This window comes from Cervus canadensis, chromosome 14 (genome assembly GCF_019320065.1).
Source record: "Cervus canadensis isolate Bull #8, Minnesota chromosome 14, ASM1932006v1, whole genome shotgun sequence".
Lineage (NCBI taxonomy): Eukaryota > Metazoa > Chordata > Mammalia > Artiodactyla > Cervidae > Cervus > Cervus canadensis.
In genome coordinates, this window is record NC_057399.1 from 48,110,003 (window position 1) to 48,122,732 (window position 12,730).

Consider the following 12,730-nt stretch of genomic DNA (forward strand, 5'->3'; position numbering starts at 1 on the left):
GATGTTCAGTCATGGAGGTACCCTGTTAGGCTCTTCAGGAAAGCAAAGTTCGTGAGCATTTGCACTCGCACGATTGTCCAGGCACAGCTGTTGTACTCCATGGACGTCAGGTACTGCACGAGGTTGAAGTAATAGTTCTTCAGGTGAGGAACGGTCATGTCTCCCGTAGTGAAGTTTTTCCTCCGCATGATTTCCTTCTGGATTGGCTCCAGATGGTCCATCTGCCCTTGGAGTTCCACAAGGAGGTCCTCAATACAGTTCGACCCAGCCAGTGGCTGGGAAGTCTGTGGTGAGAATTCCGAAGAATCTGCTGGAAAGCATCTCATAGATGACCAATACGCATCTTCCCTTCCGAACTGCTGTGCTTGCCCTCATCTCCTCAGGGACCTGGAAGTCCATCCTGCCTGCGAAGGCAGATGTTGAGGAGTTGAAGGTAACGCCCGGCAGGTAAGTTTCTGACACACGCAACGCTCCTCCTTTTGCTGGAATCGAAGCAAAGCTGTAGTTTCGTGGAGAGAGCTGTGGTGGGAAGAACAAGCAGGAGACGATCTGGAGGAGGCACCGGTGGTCATGATGAAAAAACAGGCACAGGGCAACCTATTCTCTAGCAGATGGCTGAAAGCTGAGCCTTTCAACGCTTTGCAGAGTGCAATGTCCTTTCCTCCTTGAAGTGTGGGCTTTTTTATATGTTACCTCGCGATGTGGGGGCGTTTGCGACAAATGAAACCAAGTACCTGGCGTTTGAGACTATTGGCTGCACCGCCGATGGGCGGAGGGGAGCGGCCCGGCACTGCGATCACGCTGCAACCCCGCGCGCTAGGAGACTGGTTGGCTGTGGAACGACGGGGGGGGGGGGGTGGGGGGTGGGGCGCTGTGCACCAAGTGAGCCACAGCGGCCGCGCTGACTATTGGCTGTGCGGCGACGGTGGGGGCGGGGGGGGCGTTGCGCACCAGGAGCCCGGCGGCTGTGAGACTCTTCGCTGCGGGGCCCTGCTGCGGCGTGTCTCACACGGTGGAATCCCGCGGTGGCTAGGAGACGGTTGGCAGTGCGTGTGGCGCACAAATTGGAACAGAGTGGAACACATTGGGCGCGAAGACTAAGGCATTACCACGATCGGGGATTGGGGTGGAGAAGTTCCGGGCGTTGCGAGCACGGTGGAATCCCGCGGGGACTCACAGACTATTCACTGTGCGACCATGGAAGGGCCTTGGATCCAAAGTGGAACACAGTGTCTTAGATGAGACTATTGGCTTTCCCAGGATCGGGCTGGGGGTGGGGATGTGCGGGGCCTTGCGAAAACGGTTGATTCCGCGGTGGCTAGGAGACGATTTTCAGTGATCGATGGGAGAGAGTTCTGCACAAGTTGCAACATAGTGGAACACAGTGGCCGCGATGAGACGATTGGCTTTACCACGATTCGGGGTTGCGGTGGAGAGTTGAGGCGCGTTGGAAATAGGTGAAATCCGCGGTGGAGAGGAGACGATTTCCAGTGAGTTGATGGACCAGAGTTCCGCACAAATTGCAACTAGTGGAACACAGTGTCCGCGATGAGACTATTGGCTTTACCACGTCGAGAGTGGGACGGGTGAGGTGCGGGGCGTTGCGAAAACGGTGGAATCCGCGGTGGCTAGGAGATGATTTCCAGTGAGTCGATTTGGAGAGAGTCTGCACAAAGTGCAACATAGTGGAACACGGTGGCCGGGATGAGACTATTGGCTGTACCACGATCGGGCATGGTGGTGGGGAGGTGGGTGGCGTTACGGAAACGGTGGAATCAGCGGAGGCTAGCAGATGATTTCCAGTGATCCGATGAGAGAGAGTTCCGCACAAATTGCAAAATTATGGAACACAGTGGCCGCGATGAGACGATTGGCTCTACCACGATCCGGGGTTGGGGTGGAGAGTTGAGGCGCGTTGGAAATATGTGAAATCCGCGGTGGAGAGGAGACGATTTCCAGTGAGTTGATGGACCAGAGTTCCGCACAAATTGCAGCTAGTGGAACACAGTGTCCGCTATGAGACTATTGGCTTTACCAAGTCGAGAGTGGGGCGGGTGAGGTGCGGGGCGTTGCGAAAACGGTGGAATCCGCGGTGGCTAGGAGATGATTTCCAGTGAGTCGATGGGAGAGAGTCCGCACAAAGCGCAACATAGTGGAACACAGTGGCCGCGATGAGACTATTGTCTTTACCACAACTGCGCGTGGGGGTGGGGAGGTGCGAGGCGTTGGTAAAACAGTGAAATCCTCGGTGGCTAGGAGACGATTTCCAGTGAGTCGTTGGGAGAGAGTTCCGCACAAATTGCAACATAGTGGAACACAGTGGCCGCGATGTTACTATTGGCCTTACTAGGATGGGGAGTTGGGGTGGGGAGGTGCGGGGCTTGTGAAAACAGTGGAATCCGCGGTGGCTAGGAGATGATTTCCAGTGAGTCGATGGGAGAGAGTCCGCACAAAGTGCAACATAGTGGAACACAGTGGCCGCGATGAGACTATTGGCTTTACCACAACTGCGCGTGGGTGTGGGGAGATGCGAGGCGTTGGTGAAACGGTGAAATCCGCGGTGTCTAGGAGAGGATTTCCAGTGAGTCGATGGGAGGGAGTTCCACACAAATGCAACATAGTGGACCATAGTGGCCGCGATGAGACTATTGGCTTTACCACGATCCATGGTGTCGGTGGGGAGATGCTGGGCGTTGAGAAAACGGTAGAATGCGCGGTGGCTAGGAGAGGATTTGCAGTGAGTCGATGGGAGAGAGTTCGCACAGATGCATCATAGTCGAACAGAGTGGCCGCGACGAGACTATTGGCTTTACCACAATCCCGGGTGGGTGTCGGGAGGTGTGGGGCTTGGCAAAAACGGTGGAATCCGCGATGGCTAGGATACGATTTCCAGTGATTCGTTGGGAGAGAGTTCCGCACAAATTGCAACATAGTGGAACACAGTGACCGCGTTGAGACTATTGGCTTTACCACGATCGGGCGTGGTGGTGGGGAGGTGCGTGGCATTGCGGAAACGGTGGAATCCGCGGTGGCTAGCAGAAGATTTCCAGAGATCCGATGAGAGACTGTTCCGCACAAATTGCAAAATTGTGGAACACAATGGCCGCGATGAGACTATTGTCTTTACCACGATCCGGGGTTGGGGCGGAGAGTTAAGGCGCGTTGCGAAATAGGTGAAACGCGGTGGAGAGGAGACGATTTCCAGTGAGTTGATGCACCAGAATTCCGCACAAATTGCAACATAGTAGAACACAGTGTCCGCGATGAGACTATTGGCTTTACCACAACTGCGCGTGCGTGTGGGGAGGTGCGAGGCTCTGGTAAAATGGTGAAATCCGCGGTGGCTAGGAGACGATTTCCAGTGAGTCGATGGGAGAGAGTTCCACACAAATTGCAACATAGTGGAAAACAGTGGCCGCAATGTTACTATTGGCCTTACTAGGATGCGGAGTTGGGGTGGAGAGGTAAGCGGCTTGTGAAAACGGTGGAATCCGCGATGTCTAGGAGAGGATTTCCAGTGAGTTGATGGGCAAGAGTTCAGCTCAAATTGCAACATAGTGGAACACAGTGGCCGCGATGAGACTATTGGCTTTACCAGGATCCATGGTGGCGGTGGGGAGATGCTGGGCGTTGAGAAAACGGTGGAATCCACGGTGGCTAGGACACGCATTCCAGTGAATCATTGGGCCACAGTCCGCACAATTTGCAACACAGTGGAACACAGTGTCCTCGTTGTGACTATTGGCTTTACCACCATCGGGGGTGGGGGTGGGGAGGTGAGGGGCATTGCGAAAACGGTGAAATCCGCTATGGCTAGAGAGGATTTCCAGTGAGTCAATGGGAGAGAGTTCCACAGAAACTGCAGTATAGTGGAACACAGTGACCGCGATGAGACTGTTTGGCTTTCCTATGCCCCGGGGTGGGGTTGAGGAGGTGAGGGGCGTTGGGAACACAGTGGAATCCTGCGGGGGCTGAGAGAATATTCGCTGTGCGACTATGGCAGGGCGTTGGGTCCAAAGTGGAACACAGTGTCCCCGATGAGACTATTGCCTTTACCACGATCCGGGGTGGGTGTGGGGTGGTGCGGGGCGTTGCGAAAACGGTGGAATCCGCAATGGTTAGGAGAGGATTTCCAGTGAGTCCATCAGAGAGTGTTCCACACAAATTACAAAATTGTGGACACAGTGGCCGCGATGAGACTATTGGCTTTACCAGATCGGGGGCTGGGGTGGAGAGTTGAGGCGCGTTGGAAATAGGTGAAATCCGCGGTGGAGAGGAGACGATTTCCAGTGAGTTGATGGACCAGAGTTCCGCACAAAGTGCAACATAGTGGAACACAGTGTACGCGATGAGACTATTGGCTTTATCACGTGGGTAGTGGGGCGGGTGAGGTGCGGGGCGTTGCGAAAACGGTGGAATCCGCGGTGGCTAGGAGACGATTTCCAGTGAGTTGATGGGAGAGAGTCCGCACAAATTGCAACATAGTGGAACACAGTGGCCGCGAGGAGACTACTGGCTTTACCAGGTTAGGGGGTGGGGATGGGGAGGTGCCCGGCGTAGAGAACGCGGTGGAATCCGGCGGGGGCTCAGAGACTAATCACTGTGCGAATATGGGAGGGCGCTGGATCCCAAGTGGAACTCAGTGGCAGCGGTGACGCTATCCGCTCTGGGGCGATGGGAGGACGATACCGGCAGGTGGCGATGAGACTACAGCTGATGTGACTTGACGACAGCGTTGAGGACAAAGTGAGCGCGGGGATCCGCGAGGAGACAATTGTAAATGGGCCGACGGGAGGGCGATGCGCGCACAGGAAGACCTGCGGGGGCGATGCGACAGAGTGGGTCAAAGTTACACCCAGTGGTGGTGATGAGACCCGGGGCGTTGGGAGTATGGAAGAGCTGAAGAAAAGTGAAAGACCACGGTGCGAATGGGATTATTTGCGATGGGACGCTGGGACAGCGTCGTGCACAACCTGAAATCCGGCGGTGGGTTGAGGCTGTTGCGAACGAGAAGGTGGAAAAGTGTTGCGGGCAAAGTGAAAGCTGGCGTCCGCGCTGGACAATAGGAGATGGGGCCGAGGGGGCGGTGTTGCGCTGTGGATGCCGCGGTGGTTAAGACTTCGCTGTGGGGCGATGGGAGGGCGTTGTGCTCAAAGTGAAACTCTGACAGCGCTGAGACTATTGGCTGTGGGCGACGGGAGGGCGTTTCTCACACAAGGCCGTTTCTCACTGGACTTGGCTTTGAGACGTTGGGAGAGCGCTGCGAACAAAGCGGAAGATGGCGGCAGCGGAAAAGCTACTGGCGGTGGGACGGTGGACAGCGTCGAGGGCAGAGTTAAACTGGCGGGAGGAGGAGACCATGGGCGATCGGACGGTGGACGGTGTGGTCCGCACAGGGGCCCCTGACAGCGGCGACGAGACGATTCACTGTGGCAAGATGGAAAGGCGTTGTGCCCAGTGAGACACGATGGCAGCGATGTGACCTTCGGTTAGAGTTGATGGGACAGCGGTGCGGACACAGTGAAAGCGGGTCTAGCCGATGAGACAATGGGCTTGGGACGGTGGAACCGCAGTGTGGACATAGTTAAAGCCGGCGATGGGCGTGAGACTGTGAGAGATGGAAGATGCGAGGGACTTGAGCACCAAGGGGAGCCAGGGGGAGGCTTTTTGGAGAAGGGGAGAAACAGCCAAGGCGAAGGGACCCTGAGAGTGCGTTGCAACAGAGAACTCAGCGGCGGTCAGGGGACAAATAACCGTGGGACGGTTTGGGGCACTTCCTGGGGGTAAGACGGGACCAGGGAACTGTGGGCCCCTGGAATACTCTGGAATTTTCAGGGTTTCTTCTAAGTATTCGGCCATAAAGTGGGGAAGTAAGTATCGAACAGCTGAAAAGTAGGAATGTTTTTTAAAAAACACACTCTTTACTTTTAAAATTAGTTTTATATTTCATTAATATACTTATTTTAAATTAAATAGTTCACGTTTTCAGCTTTGTAATAAATTTATATAATGCTTAAGTATTAAGTGTAGAATATTGAAATATGTTTTATATTTAACAATAGCATTTTAGTAAGTTTTATTTATATATTCTTTGTACTAAAACAAGTATATAATATAGTTTTAGTTTTCTATCTTTAATGGATGAAAACTTGTTAATATTTTCAAGATTACTTTTCACTTATTGTTAATTGAGGGATTACCATATCTGACAATTTTTAATGACTCGGGGATGGTCTTAAGTAATGTTTAACTCATGTTTCTGAAACCTTTTCCCAGGACTACAGTGTCGGAAATGAGAGTTGAAGTGTACAAGAAACTAAGGACATTTAGAAGGTCAGAATTTTTCATTTGCTGTAGTAAGAATTTTATAAACTGAATGGAATTTGCCCAACATTTATTGGCATCCAGAAGGCTTACTTTGTAAGACTCTCAAATGTAAGGTGGTGTCTATTTTCCCCCAGTTGAAAAAAAGACAAAAGAACCCCACATCATATATCGGGGACCTACAGCATGAGCTGTCTGATATCTTTAAAGAAGTGAAGGAGACAAGAGCAGGTAAACTGTACGGATACATGGAGAGTATTCCTATAACTTGGACATTGCACATGTCTTCCTTCTGTTTTAAATTCCTCAAAGGCAGGGGCCAGAAAACTAGTATTCTGCAGTATTCTGTGAATTCAGTTGTGTATGTACCTTTATGATATCACCTGATTAGGCCTTAAGCTCACTGGAGACATTATAGGGAACAATATCACTGATATTATTTGTTAAAAATGAATTATGTTGCAACTATAATCCGCAAGGCACTTTTTTAAGTGCTGGTAGTCCTAAAAAATTCAATTTTGCCTTTGTTTATTTCTCTTTCTCCTCTACCACTACAATATTTCACAGGCAACTTTGCCTCAGTCATTGTGTGATAGTCCGGATAATCTCATCCCCTTAAACATTTCACTGAGAAGTGATAACCTACCATACACTCAGGGATACTGAGGTTGCAATTACATTCAACCCTTGTAATGACATGTCTTTACCAATTCTGTAAGGTACAGATAATTTTTAATAATGTTAATGACAGAAAATTTTACATGTATCCTCTCAGCAAAGTGTTTTTAATAAACCTTACATTAACTTTCACAACTTCCCTATGAGATCATTACTATAGTTACTGACATGTTTGCAAATAAGGAAACTGAAAACTCAGAGAGATTACTTAACTTGCTAACAGTCAGGATTAACTGCACAAGTGGTACTTGACCACTGTACTATTCAGCCTCCATGTTATTCCTCATTAACCTTAAGCAGTCTCTTTTAGCTACCCTATGTACCTTGTAATTAAGGAATCCATCTAATTATGTAACATTTGACTGCCCTGATTGATTGTAAGCTCCATAAACACAGTAATGGCACATGTGGAGTATCCAGGAAGGTGCCTGTCCTCCGACTCTTTGCGATCCCATGGACTATAGCCTACAAGGCTCCTCTCTCCATGGAATTTTCCAGGCAAGAGTACTGAAGTGGGTTGCCATTTCCTTCTCCAGGGGATCTTCTCAACCCAGGGATCGAACCCAGGTCTCCCTCATTGCAGGCAGACACTTTACCATCTGAGCTTCCAGGGAAGCCCCCGTATTTGAAGACTCTTTCCAAAAATGATAATCTTCTGAAAACAAAGATAGTAAGAGTAAATTTAAATGGGTTTTTTAACTTTCTGGATAACTTCTCAAAATATTTTCTCAGATGGAAACAGGGACTCTCAAAGTTCAGTTGTTGCCAAGTTGTTTCAGCTGTGTCCAACTCTTTTTGAAACTATGGACCATAGTCTGCCAGGCTCCTCTGTAGATCTCAACAGAACACCACTTGAAATATAGGACTGGAAGTTAGCAAGTGCAATGGGAACTGTGTCCTCTTCAATTGTAGTGTAATGATTGTAATGTTCCTGGAATGAACAAATGACACTTTTGTGACAAAGAAGAATAGGAATTGGAGAGGAAGAGCTTACTAAATTCCTCTAAGATAGGAAGCACTTTGTTAGAGCAGACAGCTCAGTCCAGTGCTTGAGACAGTGGACACGGGGGCAAGATTGCCTAGGTTGATGTCCCAGCTCCATCCTGCACTGGCTATGTGACCTTCAGCACCCTGGTTTTCCTCTTTTGTGGAAATGATAATCATATTTGTTTCCCTGGATTGTTGTGAAGCTTGAATGATGTAGCATGCTTCTGACTATGCCTGGACAAAGTATATAAGCATTCAGTATCTGTTAGCCGTTCCCACGAGGGGGAAAATTCCCACGTCCAGCTATGGGAACTGGATCAAATTTCCCTGAGATGATCTGCTTCCCTTCCTTTAATTCTCAGCTCACTGGTCAACATTATTACATCTAATCTCATCTCTTATGTGAACATGACGTCCTGTCCAAATCACTTATACCTAGTAGCTTCCAGGTAACAGCTGACCTCACACATGAATAAAATGACAGTCCAATCTATAACCCAGTCTCTTTCATGGTGAGTTAATAGGTCTATATCCTCAGAATCAGATAACATCCATAAGAGTGGGAAATGTAAACAGACAAATTAAAATAAATAAATAGATACTGGGATTTAGCAAAGCTGACAACTAGCCTCTTAGGTAACAGTCTGCCTAAGAGCCTGCTACTCTCCTCTGGCTCTGTCTGCGGCTAAGCAGTCTCACATGGGGTGGTCTGAAATCTGTCACTCTGTAGAACTCTTCATCCCCATTTTTGTAGTTAGGGGACATTTTGTCATTTAAACAGAGAAGATGTCACTATAGTTGTTTTCAATTACATTGTTTACTTTCCTTTTACCTTTGTGCATTACTTTTTCACTCACTGCTTACTTTGACTTTCTAGGAATGTACAATGAGAGTGGAAAGTTTTGATATCTTGAAAAATCACAGAAGAAATATATTTCTTCTTCTTTTCACTTACATTTTCTCTTTATTTTTGCAACAAACCTCAAAATAGAAAAGACTGCAGAAGCATTAGGACAGCTTTTACAAAGTGAAATACAAATGACAAAGAAGAGGTAACAATATGAATGTTATATAAAAGTGGCAAAGAAAAGCGGGTTGCTTAGACATAGCAAGGACAATTACCTGGACTAATACAGAAAGGCTGCCTGATAGGGCCCACATGGGGTCTCATTGATGAGATGGCTCATTATGTCAACCTTGCAAACAGACAATAAAATCACAGTGATCTGTGAGACTGACCAAATTGCCCAAATGGCATTCTTTTTTCTCACTGGTGCCTATCTCCTCAAAGCTACAAGACCACCAGATTCTAGACCTCCAGCTATATGACCACAGGACTCAACTACAGATAAAAAATTAACCATCCCTTCAGAAAATTTTTCATTGCTGGGGTATAAGTAGGATCCTGCCAGAAAGGGAGGAAGCTGGTTCTCCAAAAGGGCCAGTCACCCTCTCCTTTCCCTCTAGTAAATTTCCCTTTTCCTGCCTGACTGCCCAACTTGCTCTCTTTTTCTCTGACTCGCGTTACACTGCCGAAAAGCAGCGAAGACACATTCTAAACACCTGAACACTTGGAGGCAGCGGTGGTTACACTTTATTTTCTTGAAAGTGAATTTTGGAGGATTGATCATCTGAAAGAGGACAGTGAAAACGTTGGCATAAAACTCAACATTCAGAAAACTAAGACCATGGCATTCGGTCCCATCACTTCATGGCAAATAGATGGGGAAACAGTGACAGACTTTATTTTGGGGGGCTCCAAAATCAGTGCAATTGGTGACTACAGCCATGAAATTCAAAGACATTTGCTCCTTGGAAGGAAAGTTATGACCAACTTAGACAGCATATTAAAAGCAAAGACATTAATTTGCCAACAAAGGTCTGTCTAGTCAAAGCAATGGTTTCTCTAGTAGTCATGTGTGATGTGAGAGTTGGACTATAAAGAAATTGAGCACCGAAGAATTGATTTTTTTGAGCTGTGGTATTGGAGAAGACTCTTGAGAGTCCCTGGGACAGCAAGGAGATCCAACCAGTCCATCCTAAAGCAAATCAGTCCTGATTATTCATTGAAAGGACTGATGCCTAAGCTGAAACTCCAATACTTTGGCCACCTGATGCAAAGAACTGACTCATTGGAAAAGACCCTGATGCTGGGAAAGATTGAAAGTGAGAGGAGAAGGGGGTGACAGAGGATGAGATGGCTGGATGTCATCCCTGACTCAATGAAGATGAGTCTGAATAAACTCCGGGAGTTGGTGATGGACAGGGAGGCCTGGGGTGCTGCAGTCTATGGGACTGCAAAGATTTGGACATGACTGAGTGACTGAACTGAACTGAAGTGAAATGAATCATTTGGTATAGTCTGAGCTTGTACCCAGCAAGGGTTAATTTTGAATTTACACTGGATCTGCTTCTATGACTTTAACTCTTTGTGTTATTGGAGAAGACTCTTGAGAGTCCCTTGGACTGCAAGGAGATCCATCCTAAAAGGAGATCGGTCCTAAGTGTTCATTGGAAGGAATGATGTTGAAGCTGAAACTCCAATACTTTGGCCACCTGATACGAAGAGCTGACTCAATTGAAAAGACCCTGATGCTGGGAAAGATTGAGGGCAGGAGGAGAAGGGGACGACAGAGGATGAGATGGTTGGAAGGCATCACTGACTCAAAGGACATGAGTTTGGGTAAACTCCGGGAGTTGGTGATGGACAGGGAGGTCTGGCATTCTACGGTCCATGGGGTCGCAGAGTCGGACATGACTGAGTGACTGAACTGAACCGAACTGAACTGAAACAGCCATAGTGGCCTGCCTCAGGGAGATCACCTGACACCGCTCACCTGTGACGGACTGTGACTCTGTGTGTGGCAATGGCACAGGCGGCCTACTTGGCTACTTACCAGGCGGCCCAGAAATTCACATTTGGGAAGGGCAGAATCACAGATAGGTGTGACATCTTTGTTTGCTGACATGACATGAGATATTCCATTTCTCACACCCATGAAACGATTGTAAGGAAGTTCAATTAACACATGCCCCTACCTGAGGCTTACTAGACATTCTGGGAGATATTTTCAGGAATTAACAGGTCCTTTTACTTTGTTTCCTCACCTCCCCCCAATCTCTCATCCATAATAGAATCCAACATCCAGGTCCAGACAAAATGATTATTTTGAGGCATTAACCTTCCATCTTCCTCAGTCAGCCAGTCCCAAATATAGTCCCTTCCTGATCCCCATACCTCGTTTTGGATTAATTGATTTACCTTGCACCATGCAGAACAACTTGGACTCTGTAACAAACTCAGCAAATTTTTGGTACTTAATAAATGTTTAGTAATTTTCTCAATTATAGAGAGTAAATAAAACCAAGTTTGACAAATTAAAAGTTCTGCCACAGAGAATAAGGTGAGGTCCATACATGTTAAGCTCAGGTATTTTTCACACCTGATGAACTCTTTCAAGAGGAATATGGAGAGGCAGGCAAAAGAAGATTTAAAAAGGAAATCTAAAAAAGTTTCCTTAAAAGTTGATCTTAGCATCAGGAAGAGAGATCCAATAACTATTAATATATCATTAGTTCAAAGTTACTGACATGTAAGCATTCCATTGAATTAGAACATCTACTTTTTTAATGAATACATTTTCCTTCAACTGTAAGGATACAGAAGAGTGGAAACTCATATCAGCTTTCCAGGCTCTTGTGACTGTGAAGCCCCAAATCAGGTAGTACACAGATCTGGGAAAATTTAGGATATGAACATTTAGGGATTTAATATTTAAGAGGCAATCCTTCGATGAAATGAAGGTGAAACCAAGTTCGCAATCGCTCATCTCAACCAGAACGCTTCCTTGTGGAACTGACCAATGGTTCTTCATTCCCTCAATGATGACAACTGATACTCCCCTCTAACCCCATCTCCTCCTCTGAGTCCATGACCTGCCTCAGAGCCTTACTTAGAAAAGCAGGAGACTTTCACACATGTAGATCAAATAAGGGCAATCTCTCTCTTTCCTGCCTGGGGTACAGGATAGACTTCAGCTTCCCTCAGGAGCAGGTGAGTGGCGGCCAGCTCCAGGAGGCCCAGGCCTTCTCTGTGCTCCACGAGATGCTCCAGCATAGCTTCAACCTCTTCCACACAGAGCGCTCCTCTGCTGCCTGGGACACCACCCTCCTGGAGCAGCTCCGCACTGGACTCCATCAGCAGCTGGATGACCTGGGCGCCTGCCTGGGGCAGGTGATGGGAGAGGAAGACTCTGCTCTGGGAAGGACGGGCCCCACACTGGCCATGAAGAGGTACTTCCAGGGCATCCATGTCTACCTGCAAGAGAAGGAATACAGCGACTGCGCCTGGGAAATCGTCAGTGGAAATCACGAGCCAATTTCTCTGTGTTAACAAGCTCCTAAGAAAACTCAGGAAGTAAGAAGGAAGCTGATTCTCCATGACTTGTGTACAACCTCAGTCTCTTCATTGTTCAGTCATTTCCAGAACTGTGATTTCTGTCTTTGCTATGAATTAGTTTGAGTGACGTTTGGTATCGGCACTAACATTGGGAATATCGATATCCAACTGCTTTTAGAATTAGAGGAACTATATCTGATACCCTGTGGCTGAATCTTATGCAATAGCATGTTTTTGTGTGAATGTAATTCATTTATTTATAGTAATTAATTTATTTTTATGGTATTTGCAGTTATATGTTCTATTTATAATGTAAGAATATATAATTTTCTTTAATAAAAA

At 47.5% G+C, this 12,730-nt stretch overlaps 1 protein-coding gene and 1 pseudogene across 1 annotated transcript; one reads left to right on the top strand and one right to left on the bottom strand.

Annotated features, from left to right (window-relative positions):
• Positions 1-5: 5 nt before the first annotated feature.
• On the bottom strand, positions 6-1,736 carry LOC122452951 (annotated as a pseudogene).
• Positions 1,737-10,712: 8,976 nt separating this feature from the next.
• Positions 10,713-12,730, top strand: LOC122453402 (interferon omega-1-like). Its single transcript, XM_043487404.1, has one exon. The coding sequence runs from the start codon at positions 11,921-11,923 to the stop codon at positions 12,380-12,382; it is 462 nt and encodes a 153-aa protein (XP_043343339.1). The 5' UTR covers positions 10,713-11,920; the 3' UTR covers positions 12,383-12,730.